This window comes from Branchiostoma floridae, chromosome 4 (genome assembly GCF_000003815.2).
Source record: "Branchiostoma floridae strain S238N-H82 chromosome 4, Bfl_VNyyK, whole genome shotgun sequence".
In the NCBI taxonomy this organism is placed as follows: domain Eukaryota; kingdom Metazoa; phylum Chordata; class Leptocardii; order Amphioxiformes; family Branchiostomatidae; genus Branchiostoma; species Branchiostoma floridae.
In genome coordinates, this window is record NC_049982.1 from 3,991,651 (window position 1) to 4,005,923 (window position 14,273).

Sequence of the window (14,273 nt, forward strand, 5' to 3'; positions counted from 1 at the left end):
TCCCAGGTGAAGTAGATAGTAAAAGAATACAGCATGTCCAGAACTCGAGATATCAAACCCGGAAGTTCCTCTGCAGCCCCATAACGGACCGCTAGGAAGTCCCTAATCTAATTGTATCAAGGTCTTATCAAGACCTACTCAAGTACCAAATATCCATACAATCCATCCTTGTCCTTTACAAATATACTAACACACAAACACACAAGCGCTACCCAAAATATAACCTTCCCGGCGAAAGTAATAATAAGAACAAAAGACAGACTGCATTTTTCATTGTCTTTGAAAAGGAAGGCATCTTGTGATCATTTGTCTACTTCCAAGGGGCCCAAGATTTATCATAATCACTTCTACATGAATATTAACGCTACAGTGTTTCTAATAAGCTTAAGATAAACAGAAACTCACGTATCGGTGATGGCCGTCCCGTCCACCCAGGTCACAGCGTCGGCACCCAGACCGATCCAGTGGAACGTACCCATCATATGTCTCCTCACCCAGTCCTATTGTAAAGGTAAAAGGAAAAGGTAGTCCAATAACATTTTCTATTAAGGTCGCGGGAGCAGTGGGGGGGGGGGGGGGGGTCCCGGCACTATGTCTAGGGCACGGTATTAGAAGACGAAGTCCAACCCTCTCCTTACACCTAAATACCTCTCTCAAGGGCACATAAACGGTGGCATGTCAGGGGACTAGAACCACAGACCTCTGGGTTCTGGGCCAAACACCAAACACGACACCACAATGTAAGGGATAAAGAAGTATCTAAATGATTAAAAGTTTAGTTGCAAGTTCGTGTCAGAAGAGCAATTGTCAGCTCATGGTAGAAAACGGGAACATAGATGTAAACAACTGGCAGTGATTAACATTATTGTAAAAAGAATCTACTCAAATACTACTGCTGGCTATATCTATATAGGTTAGGTTTGACTCCTAAATCCTACAGGAAACCAGGTCAAAAGATAAAAACGGAATTTCTGCTGCAGTAACAAGGTCACATACCATGTACCAGGGGGCCCAAAATTTGTCTTGATCTTCGTCTTCCTAACAGCTACCAATTTATCAAATATCATTACAATCCATCCAGAGGTTCTAAAGTTTTGCTGACCACAAATATTCGGAAATACAGACACTCAGACACATCAAAAATTATACCTTCATTTTCATGGAGATAAATATTAGGCAACACAAGCAAACACACATACACGCACACAGCAGACAGACACACCCAAAACTATTTTTCATGGAGATAATTATACTACGGCGGCGTGGCGCGTTGGATGCACCCGATTCCTCGATCTCGGAAGTTAAGCAACGCGCGGTCCGAACAGTTCTTGGATGGGAGATCAACCAAGGACGATCGGATTGCTGTAGACTCACGAAGCTTTCCACGAAATCGTCTTCTGGGAGGGACGTAAAACGGGGGTCCCGTGCTCGAGGAGGCGCCTCGACGTTAATCAGCCTCATTACTCAATACATTATGTACCTATTGGCTGGCAAAATACACCAGATATTATCATTTCTATTATCATATTTGACCAAACCTGTTCCGCTGAATCCGGTGTGACGGCGAGGTCCCCCCGGAGTGCCTGACACGTGGTCCGTGCGCTGGTCCAGGTCGTGTGGCTGAAGTCGTCACGGGAGTAGATGTCGGCGACTTCCCGGGAACTCAGGTAGCACGACTCCTCGTAGTATGTCCAAGTGTCCGAGCAGATGTCTGAGTTCCAACAACAGGGACACAAAAATATACATCTACATGTATATCTGTATCTATATAGCTGGTATAACCGCCCTTCGGCGTAACACACCAACTTCGCAGGCACGCAGCAGCTGGTTATAATACAGTGGACGACCTGTCACACCTAGCTTTTGCACATCTATCTGAAAATGCTCTTTAAAACTATCCACCGAAGATGGATTCTCTGCTTGGTGATGACAAATTTCACTCTATGGTAGTTGTGAAAATATGAAAAATGAATTTGTAAACACATAATCTTAGGTTGGCTGTTACTTGAAGGAATAACTATTCCATGTTCTTTTGTGAGCTGGTACTAGGTCACATCGGTGCTATTACAGAATTCAACAAGAAAATTGTAAATTAGATTTATCTTATGCTTCCACAGAAAAATACACGTCATTTTACACGCTTCAGTAAGAAAAGCATATATATACATTGGTTTTATTACACACTTAAATCAGAGTCATGACACCTATTTTAGGTGTACCTAGTTACATGAAAAGACACTTAAGTGCAATAACACGTTTGCTTAATGTGCAGCAAAAATATAGATACAACAATCAGAAGTTTTGCTGCAGTACCAAGGTAACACACCAGGGGGGCTCAACCTTGACCTTGACCTCTGTCTTCTCAACACCTCACGTTACACACATATCAAATGTCATGACAATCCATCCAGAGGTTCTAATGTTTCGCTGACTTGAAACACACACACACACACACACATACACACAAACAGATACACACACACACAAACAAACACACACACACACACACAAACGCACACATACGCACGCACGCACACACACACACACACAGACACACACACACGCACGCACAGACACACACAAATACGCACGCACACACACACACACCGACACACATACGCACACACACACACACACACACACACACACACACACACACACAAATACGCACATGCACACATGCACATGCACACAGGGACCAAAAACAACGCCCCTATTTTTCACGGAAGCAATAAATTGTTCCTGATTTGTGACATACCTATGCAGACCGTGCCGTTCCCCTCGGTGCCGTAGTTACAGCTACAGCTGAAGGATCCCGGGGTGTTCAAGCAGGTGGCGTCAGCATGGCAGTCGTGTGATCCCTCCGCACACTCGTCAATATCTGCAAGAGACAGGAAAGAATGCATGAAAGTTCATCTGTGTCGGTAGAATACATTATAGAGCATTGCTAAACTTTCATTCCAACACTAAGGGTCATTCTGTGAACAAGGTCGACGGAGATCGACCGAAAATTTAGGGGTAAGTCTCTACATTATCTAAGTCTTGGAATGAAAGTTTCACAATTCTCTATAAGGAAAGAATGCTTTAAAGCAATGACTCTATGACTTCATTCAAATTTCAACATAAACAATACAATGCGGACACATAGGCAGCAGGCTGATGTCGTGGTCACATACATACATATACAATACAAAAATTGAACAAATACATGTATCAGTTAATGAATCAGTAGTTGATACATCTAAAATCAGCTGGAACGTATACATGATAAGCTAAGAATTTAAGACAAGGCAGTGGCGCAGCTGGAAGTGAATCGTTTGGTACTGAGTTGTCACATACTCTAGTATTGCAATGGAAAGATTACCATTGACAAAAAGGTCATGCTCAGTTGAGCCCCGGAGCAGTAAAGAAACAGTGAGACGTTGTTGTATAAGGCATTCAACAGTGGAGGTTAAAGCAATGGACCGATTAATATCGAAGAAATAGAAACTGCTTTTCTATTTCGAACACCTCCGTCAAAAACAGTCCCAGTGGGATAGAAATGGCCAAAGAAAAGGATTATGTTGTTATAGACTTGACCCGCCGACAACTACACCACTATTGTTCCTCTTACTTATTTTGTATCATCAACACCTATAACATTAACGTTCACGTTAGCTACTAACATACGAAATATTATTTAAAGTTACAATTTACACAGGAGGCCTTAAGTTAAGATATTGCTGCGGAAACACATCACACGCTCACAAAGAGAAAAGTGAAGCCGACATGACCCTATCGATGGCATAGGATGAATGTTATGATATATAAAAAGGCTCACGGCTAAACAAACCTCAGTGCAATCATGGTTAGCGGATTAAGAAGGCAGTTTCCAAGGGCTTAAACCCAGAGACTTTTTCACATATAAAGTGAGACCTCTCTGGAAACACTCACCTGCACAAGTGGTCCCGTCTCCCCTGAAACCGGCGTCACAGCTGCAGCTGAAGCTTCCCACAGAGTTGGTACAGGCCGCGTTGACGTCACAGTTGTGGGTTCCAGCAGAGCACTCGTCGATGTCTGAAACAGTCCGGGGAAGATTAAGGTTTGTCTCTTAATTATTTCATCAGGACTAGTCCAAATGATATGCTTCTGATTAATCCATGTTTATGTGTTCCATTGATATGACTTCCTGGCAGACATCAATAAATCACGGACAGTGGCCAGCGTATATGACATCTCATTGTCGTCAACGTGTACATCCTACAAGTGAGGGAATCTACATCTAAAGAAGAAGAACGAAATGAATGATTCTGATTCTGAACATTCCTCTAGTCTACAAGCATCTATAAGGACATCGTGCGACACAAACAAAATATCCATATTCATCATATGTTTCAAGTATATATGTTTCACTATCACGGCACGAAAAACGGAATTTAAGCATGCTTAAATGATGCTTAACGTTGACGTATTTTCCTTCTTTACGGATCTATACATCTCTTATACGAGTACGTAAAGATTGGCGTTACGTAGTCTTTACGTAGGTGCTGATAGGTCCGTATTTTCCGGTTTTTTAAGTTGCCTTTCGGCAGCTTAAAGTTGTTGTAAATAATTACTAAAACTCATTTAAATTGCATTTAAATATTACGTTTATAAAACTTTAAGCATCGTTACGGCTTATTTACGTGTGCGTAAAGATGATCATTAGGTGGCTTATAGGTGCGGATAGGTCCGTATTTTCCGTTTTTTTAAGTTGCCTTTCAGCAGCTTAAAGATGTTGTAAATGTTTATCAAAACTCATTTAAATTGCAATTAAATATTAAGTTTCATAAAACTTTAAACATCGTTACGGCTCATTTACGTGTGCGTAAAGATGATCATTAGGTGCTTATAGATCCGTATTTTCCGGTTTTTTAAGTTGCCTTTCAGTAGCTTAAATATTTCGTAAATGATTATTAAAACGCCCTTAATACATGTTTAAAGTTCACGTTTATTTCTTCTGAAGCCTTTATACTTGTCATATACGTGTGCATTAAGATGTTTATAATTTGTGTATTGGTGCCCTTTTAGCAGCTTAAAGTTGTCATAAACGCTTATTAAAACACCCTTAAGGCATGTTTAAAGTTCACGTTTATTTCCTCGTAAGTCTTTTTACGTCTCATATACGTGTGCATTAAGATGTTTATAAGATGTGTATTGTTGCCTTTTAGCAGCTTAAAGTTGTCATAAACACTTATAAAAACACCCTTAATACATGTTTAAAGTTCCCTTTTATCTTCTCTGAAGCCTCTTTACGTCTCATATACATGCGCATTAAGAGGATTTTAATGTGTCTATATTTGTCCTTTTAGCAGCTAAAAGTTGTCATAAATACGTACTAAAACACCCTTAAGACATGTTTAAAGTTACCTCTCTACGTCTCATATACGTGTGGATTAAGGTGATTATAAGGTGTGGATAAGTGTCATTTTAGCGGGATAAAGTTAATCATAAGCACGTTTTAAAGCAAGAAAATACAATGGATGAAACTTTGAAATTTTATTGAATTACGAGAAAACATTACATGGAAAAGTAAAAAAAAAACCTACAGCCTACTAGGTATTTGTGGCCTATCATTCTGATGTAGTCGGCAGTTGAAGCAATCACAACGGCTGTGCAATTCCGTGCAGCATCTAAGTCCACAGTCCCATTTCCAGTGTCGGGCGAAGCGTCACGGCGTAAGTTAAAAAGAGCACACAGTTCCATCTGGCCACCACAGGAATAAGAATCCGGTAAGATCTAGAGTAGTGGCCGATATGACTCGTGTTGTTGGATGGTCTTGGACTCTTGGATTATTTGGACGCGAAACATGTTCAGCTTGCAGTCTCGGCTTCTATTAATCCGGATGGTACAATGGTCGTGATTTCCCAATCTGTGTCGATTTCCAGCAACATCAACTTGTACAGAATGATAGCCACCTACATCTTTGCGTCAAATTCCGTCACCGGGGGTCCTAGGCGGAAACAGCAGTGTCACGGCCACAACTTGCGGGTTAGAACAGGTCCAAACTTTCTTCAATACTACTTTTCAAATGAGCGCCTGGAAAATAACCGCTCCTTATGGTAAATTTGAACCCCCCACTCTTTTCTGCCATTGGATACATCCTATCACATGACACAGCCGCTGTGTATGTATAGTATGCCGGCCACAGACGGAGGCGCGCCCCATGCGGTATGCGCGTACGAATTAACGCTGAATAAATTTACATCTAGCTTTCCCACGCATATCACAATAACCAAAACAAACACAAGCAACACGGGAAGACACTGCCTGTATGTCCAGACTGTTCTTTCTTGACGCTTGCTTGTAGATAAAGAAATCATTCGTACATTTACTTGTACGTAGAAATGCTCGCCGTTTGATAGTAAGAAAAATATCATAATTAAACACCACTCACTACACAAAAGTATAAGCTAAACCAAGGAGCTTTTAACCGGGGGAGGTCTTCACCGTGTTCGCTTAAACTGCGCAGATTCAAAGATTAAACATGTCGTATGTTCAACAGCAAATACGCAACATTTCATATACGTTTTGGCAACATATAAGCTAAACGGGGGAGGTCTCCCCGTGTTCGCTTAAACTGCGCAGATTCAAAGATTAAACATGTCGTATGTTCAACAGAAATACGCAACATTTCATGTACGTTTTGGCAACATATAAGCTAAAGGGGGGAGGTCTCCCCTAGTTCGCTTAAACTGCGCGGATTCAAAGATTAAACATGTCGTATGTTCAACAGAAATACGCAACATTTCATGTACGTTTTGGCAACATATAAACTAAACGGGAGAGGTCTCCCCTAGTTCGTTTAAACTGCGCGGATTCAAAGATTAAACATGTCGTATGTTCAACAGAAATACGCAACATTTCATGTACGTTTTGGCAACATATAAACTAAACGGGAGAGGTCTCCCCTAGTTCGTTTAAACTGCGCGGATTCAAAGATTAAACATGTCGTATGTTCAACAGAAATACGCAACATTTCATATACGTTTTGACAACATATAAGTTAAACGTGGGAGGTCTCCCCTAGTTCGCTTAAACTGCGCGGATTCAAAGATTAAACATGTCGTATGTTCAACAGAAATACGCAACATTTCATGTACGTTTTGGCAACATATAAGCTAAACGGGGGAGGTCTCCCCTAGTTCGCTTAAACTGCGCGGATTCAAAGATTAAACATGTCGTATGTTCAACAGAAATACGCAACATTTCATATACGTTTTTGCAACATATAAGTTAAACGGGGGAGGTGTCCCCTAGTTCGCTTAAACTGCGCGGATTCAAAGATTAAACATGTCGTATGTTCAACAGAAATACCCAACATTTCATAAACGTTTTGGCAACATATAAGTTAAAGGGGGGAGGTCTCCCCTAGTTCGCTTAAACTGCGCGGATTCAAAGATTAAACATGTCGTATGTTTAACAGAAATACGCAACATTTCATGTACAGTTTTGGCAACATATAAGCTAAACGGGGGAGGTCTCCCTTGTTTGCTTAAACTGAGCGGATTCAAAGATTAAACATGTCGTATGTTTCACAGAAATACGCAACATTTCATATACCTCTTGGCAACATATAAGCTAAACCGGGGAAGCCCCCCCCCCCCCTTCTTTGCGTAAACGGCGGTTTGAAATAGATTACAGATACCGTATATTCAACAGAAAAACGCAGCATTTCATGTAACGTAAGAGAGCGCATATAAGCTAAACGTAAGAGGTATTCCCTGTTCGAATCAAAAATTGCGCACAGAAAGATCGAATACGCCATATGCTTTCGGAACAAACAACATAGAAGAATATTGTATTTGACTTTTCTGAGGTATTAACATAACATTTTGTCCCGGAAAACGCAATTGTCAGTTTTGACAGTAAATCTTGCCACTGTTTTAGAACAGATGACGCAATGCTTTATCAAACGCCAGACAAAGGCTTATCATATTTGACATAGCCGAGGTAATTTTGGTAAACAGATCTAGAGAAACGGTATTTCTCAGTTTTATATTTAAAAACTTGAAATATTACCACAGTGGTAAAACAGTAAAACGGATGATTTTTTATAACTTTTGAGACATTTAAGTTGTCTTTTCGGCATACTAAAATACATGTAAAATTCACGTAAAGAAACACGACAGATTAAGTTACATTTACAAACGCTGAAATCTTACGTAAAGGCCAGATGTATGTTTCCGATGCCTTTAATAGATCTTACAATCTTCTGAAATATTTCTCCGCCTTTAAGGTTTTTATACGTATCTCTGAAACTTTGCTTAAATAGTTGTTTTCGTGCTGTGTATTTGTGAATGTCTATGCATAATGTCTGTAAACCCGTCTTGATATCTAGTCTTAGAATCTAGTCTAAAGGTCATTGATATTTGACAATAATTGTTATGAGCAATATTTCAAACTATGGCGTCTTTTTAGATTCCTAGAGTTAACTTTTAGTGTAGTTCTCCCAGGAGGAGTATATGTGTGTAAATGCCAACACAATTCAGACTTGACAAAAAGTCTGCAACATGGTGTTTTAATAAAGATTTCAAAGTAGAGCCTGACCAGTGCAGTCGACACCGTTGCCCTGGAAACCGTCCACACAGCCACAGGAGAAGGACCCCTGCGTGTTCTGGCAGGTCGCACTGGAGTGGCAGTTGTGGGTCCCTTCAACACACTCATTCACATCTGCGTTAACACAATTCCATGAAAATAACTTTTGTGCCATGCTATGAAACACAGCAATCATTTGTATCTACGAATAATGTTTGTAAAAAGTCACAACCAGGATCTATATACGATCAACAGCCAATGTTTTGTTGACCTTCTGTCACCTTCCTCAGGCAATACTGACTGGTTTTATGCCAGACACTGCAGCTAGGTATCGCTGGTAACAATGCTGGGTACCAAAACGTGTGGAATAGTGTCCTTTCGTATTGCTCTGAAGATGTTGACGGAGTCACCGAAAAGTCGGATATTTTCCAAGCTGATGAGATCATTTGCGAATCCAAGCAGGTGCCTGATAGATTAAGGTGCACTCTCACTGCACATGGGGCACCGGTGCGGCACTGCGGGGTTCGTTCACTGCAGTACTGTTTTGTTATATGTGCGAATTTTAATAATTAAGATATTTTGTGACACGTAAAAGTATGACTAAGAAGACAACAAAATACACAGAACGGGAGAAAATTCGTTCTTTATTTCTGAAATTCGTTACGAACCCTGCAGTGCCGCACCGGCGCCCCAAGTGCAGTGAGAGTCCACCTTTACTTATCACTTCCAGGGTATGACCTTGCAAGCAGATTCCAGTAATGGATTAGAGTTGATCATATAACATTTATCAACCTGTTCAGTTGATTTCTTATGCTCAACTTTGTATTCGCGTGAGGGAACAAAGTTTATCTTATACAACAAAGAACAAAAAAATACTTTCCTTTACACGTACATGTTCTCAAACTGAATGACAAAGTTTTTCATTGACATTCAAGGAGCATCATAACCTCAGGGAAATACTGACACTTGTGGCTGGTTCACTTGTTGCGAATGAAAGATTTTGTCATTTGTTCAATCTGATGAAATTTGTTCAAACTGTTTGCTTGAAATCACCCTTACCTGCACAAGTGGTACCGTCTCCCCTAGAACCATTCTTGGTATTTTATTGACATTCAGGGAGTATCAAAACCCAGGGGAAGCACCGACTGGTTCACTTCGCGAAAACGGACAGTCGACTCCAACCTGGTGAAACTTTCTCAAACTTTTAGCTTGAAAACACCCTCACCTGCACAGGTCGTACCGTCTCCCCTGAAGCCAATATCACAGCTGCAGCTGAAGCTCCCCACGCTGTTGCTACAGGCGGCGTTGGTGTCGCAGTTGTGGGTTCCAGCCGTACACTCGTCGATGTCTGAAATAGGACATAGCGTGGGAAGTATTCTGTTCACAGTACGAGGCAGTATAAGTGCAGACAGAGTGATCTTTAAGATCTTTAAGGCATTAAATTTACCAGATTTGACATACTCGTGGAATCTGCTGTCAGAGATCTTTGTGGATGTCAGGATGCTTGTTAGGGTAGTCTTTTATTTATGAATCACGAGTTTTAAATCAATTTAATGATCTTCGAAGTAACATCGAATAACTTAAGAGACGTTGAAAAGTCTTTTTACCATCTTTTAAATTAAACATCTTTAGATTCATCACAGACCCGGGATCTCTACAAGTAGAGTCGGTGATTGCAATCTGTACCCTAACATATAGCAGCATTTGTTCTGTCATGTTACCTGCAATTAGCCAATTACTATCAAACATTGCAATAAACAATTATGATATAGTTACAGGTATGTAAGACCTCACCTGTGCACGTGACGCCGTTCCCCTGGTAACCGTCGCGACAGGTACAGGTGAATGACCCCTGCGTGTTCTGACAGTCGGCGTTCACGTGACAGTCGTGTGACCAATCAACACACTCGTCCACATCTGCGGTAAACAAAGGATTTATCATTCTGTTGTCTCAAACATCATTGACAAGTAAATAACGTAAAACATCACAAAACTGAGAATGTCTCTGTTCTCCAGTCACTCTAATCTATCTCTCAGTCTATTTGACTTTGGGGGAACACGAAGATCTGGTAACCAGTTTTATCCACTATTTAATTTTCTTCCAGTGTGCCATGTCTGTTCATTTTCTGATATCATCCTCCCATCTCTTCCGTTGCCCACCATCTTTCTTCCCCCTGACGATTCCTTGTATACTATATGATTTGGGCTATTGCCGTGACATGTGTAACTATTTGCTTACTGCCTGTCAAGTTTCGAAAACATTTCATCATCATCAGTAGCTTTTTAATAATTCACCAGAACCTTTGAGCTTGTGAAATAAACAGGTTTTGCTAATCGACTAGACTTGAAGATTTCCCTATAGCTACTCTCCAGTAGCGTAAGAAATAGTATCAAAAGTTGGCATAGGCTGGCCTAGGTAGCCAAACACACTCCTAGGCCGGCTTCATTCCTATGCCAGCTTTTGATACTATATCATGCTACATTATGATCTGCTTGAAGATGATTTCCCCACCTGCACAAGTTGTGCCGTCACCCTGGAAACCGATGTTACAGGTACAACTGAAGCTTCCCACTGTGTTGTTGCAGGTGGCGCTGCTGTCGCAGGTGTGGGCCCCGGTCGAGCACTCGTCGATGTCTGAAACAGGACATAGTTTTTAAAGTTTTACCTCGGCGAGCTATATCATAGATTTTCTTTTACACCTAAGTTGATTTTACAGTAGAAGCCAGTTAATTGCACAACGGATTACCGCACAATTCTGTTGATTGCACGGAAACGCATAATTCCAAACCGGTGTGGTCCAGCTGTATAACTTTTTTGTGCACTAAAACCAGATCATTGAACGAAATACGCGGTCAAATGGTGTGTACAATTAGATGGCCTATACTGTATAGCTGATAAAAGCTGCTGGGCGTTGGCAAAATTGGTATTATAGTTGTACAATTTGAGCTTTGTTCCAACACAAAAACAAACATCCACCATGAATTTTCAGTCGATCTCGCACCTTTATCAGATGTCTGATTAACTTATATAGCATGCCAGTATTACAAATGTTTGAAAATAGTTGAAAGGGTTTTACCGTCTTTTTATGGAACATCTTTAAATTTACAGAATTAGGGCCTCTACGAAAAGAATCAGTGATTTTTTGACAGATTACCTTTTCTACTCTGACATATAACTTTAGGCATGTAAGATTCTTACCTGTGCACGTGACACCGTTTCCTTGGTAACCGTCGTGACAGGTACAGGTGAATGACCCGTGCGTGTTCTGACAGTCAGCGTTCACGTCACAGTCGTCTGTCCCCAAAGCACACTCATCCACATCTAGATACCAGGTGTTAGATACCAGGTTTATCCTTCAATCTCATAACATACCTCTCAAAAGAAGACAACAAATGGCAGCACAAAACAGACTCTTGCAATCATGTCAAATGTTTGGTTACTTTCAATGCTGTATTTGTCACAATCTACTTATAAGGACCACTTGGCCAATGTGACCACATTTTGATGTTGTTTTTTCAACAGACACAAGTGACACAACTAGTCTATAGTGACCACCTGTTTAGTACATAGACCCGATTTTATCAGTTTCCGGCCCCTGTATTTTGTAGTTTTGATTGTGCATGTATGAATACTTTCTCAACATACAACAACTGTTGCTTCCGGGTCTCCCTAACTTTCTGAAAAGCTGTGTGCTCCAGGATCAGTTTCTAGAAGAGTAAGAATGTCAGCATACAAAACTCCACTTACCTGGGGTAGTGCCTGGCGTAGAGGTACCCGGGGATGTCTCTGTGCTAGTTTCCTCGGGAGTTGTTAACCGCGAGGTGACGGCATCTGTTGTGATGGTTGATGTTTCAGTAGTTTGTGTTGTTCCTGCTGCACTTGTTGTGCCGCCTGTAGGTTCAGCCGTCTCTGTTGTTTGGGCTGTAACTGTTGTTGATGCTGAACTTCGAAGATTCTCTGTTGTTTGGGCTGCAGGCGTAGTGCTTGAAGGCCCAGGAGTGTCTGTTGTTTGAGCTGCAGTAGTTGGTGCAGTACCTGTTGTACTTTGTTGTGGAACGGTTGTGCTCGAGCCAAGCCCTATTTTCGATAAACGAGAATGAATTCATAATTGAACGTGGAATTATACCTTACAAATGTTCTTAGGTCAAATGATAGCTCAGAATGCTATATATTTTGTTTTATTTATCAATTTGGCTCAAGAAATGTGTGAGGTGTCGCAGGACAGAATTGCTGTTTCGGTGAACTGAATTGAGAGGTATGTTTACGTAACTATTACGAAAAAGTCGCAACACCCCTCCCCGAAAATATTAAATAATAATACATTTGGTGTATTATTTGCAGCCAGTAGGTACCAAGATTTTTATGAGTGATGAAGGCACCTCCTTGAGCAAGGGACCCCGTTTTACGTCCCTTCCGAAAGACGAATTCATGAATTCTTGGTCGGGCTACAGCATTAGGTCTTTCTTGGTGGTCGCCCATCCAAGCACTGACCGACCGCAGAGCAGAAAATGAGCACTTTAACCACTTGATAGGTAGACTGCCTGTCATCATGCTCACTCACCCGCAGTGTTGTTTATCATCCATCCGGACAGGACCACGAAGCACAGTATCTTCCACAACATTACTGCTGACAATCTGTGGAATATGATCATAGTACATCATCGGGCATAATGTGTTGCTCCACATAGATCCCAAAATACAAAATCTACAAAATCTTGTTATAGAATCTTGTTCACCATTTCTTGGTCCAGAATTTGACAGTTATTGCAGATCTAATTGTACAGCCCCTACGGCCACCTGAGCTACGGTACTGAGAAGAGTATCGTACTGCTACACACCTATAATTGAGATTAGATATATTTTCAGACTATGATTAAAGGAAGCATGATAGATCTCCCTCTCCAATTTTCCCCAAGACCTCTATATTTTCTGTCCAGGGCATTTCCCCTTTGTGTATCCGTCAACAAATACCTCTATTTATCCAATATGCATAATGTACTTGTCAATGATTAAACGTATGTATTTCGACATCGATAGTATGAATACTTCGTTGCACCCCACATATAGTTATTTGCTTTTATCTATTCACTCATTTATTCATAGATCTATTACTCAGCGGTTATCACATAACAATACTCGATGGCCTCTTCAAGGTTACGGGTTGCATGAATGCTCTCTATGCCAGAAGAACCATGGTCTGAGTCCAACTACTCACAAGTGTTTTGCTGGAATTCTATACATGAATAAATCCATTGCTCAACCATCGCACAAGGTACATAGTGTATGGCATCCAAAAACAGCTATATACCCAATGGTACTACGAGGATACATACAGAACATTAAAAAAAAATCATCGATGACAGCACAGTCATGGATGAATGGTCCCTTATCGCAATTGAAATAAAGAAGAAAGAAATTGACCAACATGATATCAGTATATGGAAAATATCGTTCTGTGTACAAGTAAGGGAGGTATGTGTTTTTGTTCTATTAGATAGAAATTTATTGCACGACAACTGTAAAACAGTTTAACTACATTAGTTGCTAATATCTGAAAAATCTAAGAAACTAATCAATATAAATACGTGTATGATTTCTTGACGCTATTCCTTTGGGAGTATATGTCCCTGTCCTGTTTTTGCAATTAGAGACACGTTTTTACTCCTTTTCCCCAGAGGGTCCCTCCAATTGCTGGCTAATGAATTGATAGAATGCA

The 14,273-nt window shown here is 40.8% G+C and overlaps 2 protein-coding genes across 2 annotated transcripts; both read right to left on the bottom strand.

Annotated features, from left to right (window-relative positions):
- Nucleotides 1–401: 401 nt before the first annotated feature.
- LOC118413032 (uromodulin-like) lies at nucleotides 402–9,054 on the bottom strand. Its single transcript, XM_035816171.1, has 6 exons — nucleotides 9,048–9,054; nucleotides 8,569–8,691; nucleotides 3,934–4,056; nucleotides 2,759–2,881; nucleotides 1,539–1,711; nucleotides 402–500 (listed from the first exon to the last, which is right to left on the bottom strand). The coding sequence occupies exons 1-6, from the start codon at nucleotides 9,052–9,054 to the stop codon at nucleotides 402–404; spliced, it is 648 nt and encodes a 215-aa protein (XP_035672064.1).
- Nucleotides 9,055–11,033: 1,979 nt separating this feature from the next.
- Nucleotides 11,034–13,199, bottom strand: LOC118413033 (uromodulin-like). Its single transcript, XM_035816172.1, has 4 exons — nucleotides 13,119–13,199; nucleotides 12,305–12,634; nucleotides 11,756–11,878; nucleotides 11,034–11,191 (listed from the first exon to the last, which is right to left on the bottom strand). Exons 1-4 carry the CDS (start codon nucleotides 13,177–13,179, stop codon nucleotides 11,034–11,036), a joined length of 672 nt encoding a protein of 223 aa, XP_035672065.1. The 5' UTR covers nucleotides 13,180–13,199.
- Between the last annotated feature and the right edge of the window lie 1,074 nt (nucleotides 13,200–14,273).

Coding starts and splice junctions, on each gene's coding strand:
- LOC118413032 (XM_035816171.1), bottom strand. Junction 4,057..8,568: donor CAACGGTGTCGACTGCACTG/GTCAGGCTCTAC, acceptor GGACTGTTTCAG/ACATCGACGAGTGCTCTGCT. Junction 2,882..3,933: donor AGACGGGACCACTTGTGCAG/GTGAGTGTTTCC, acceptor TGTCTCTTGCAG/ATATTGACGAGTGTGCGGAG.
- LOC118413033 (XM_035816172.1), bottom strand. CDS start 13,179: ATGTTGTGGAAGATACTGTGCTTCGTGGTCCTGTCCGGATGGATGATA. Junction 12,635..13,118: donor GATGATAAACAACACTGCGG/GTGAGTGAGCAT, acceptor TATCGAAAATAG/GGCTTGGCTCGAGCACAACC. Junction 11,192..11,755: donor AAACGGTGTCACGTGCACAG/GTAAGAATCTTA, acceptor GTCCTGTTTCAG/ACATCGACGAGTGCTCGACC.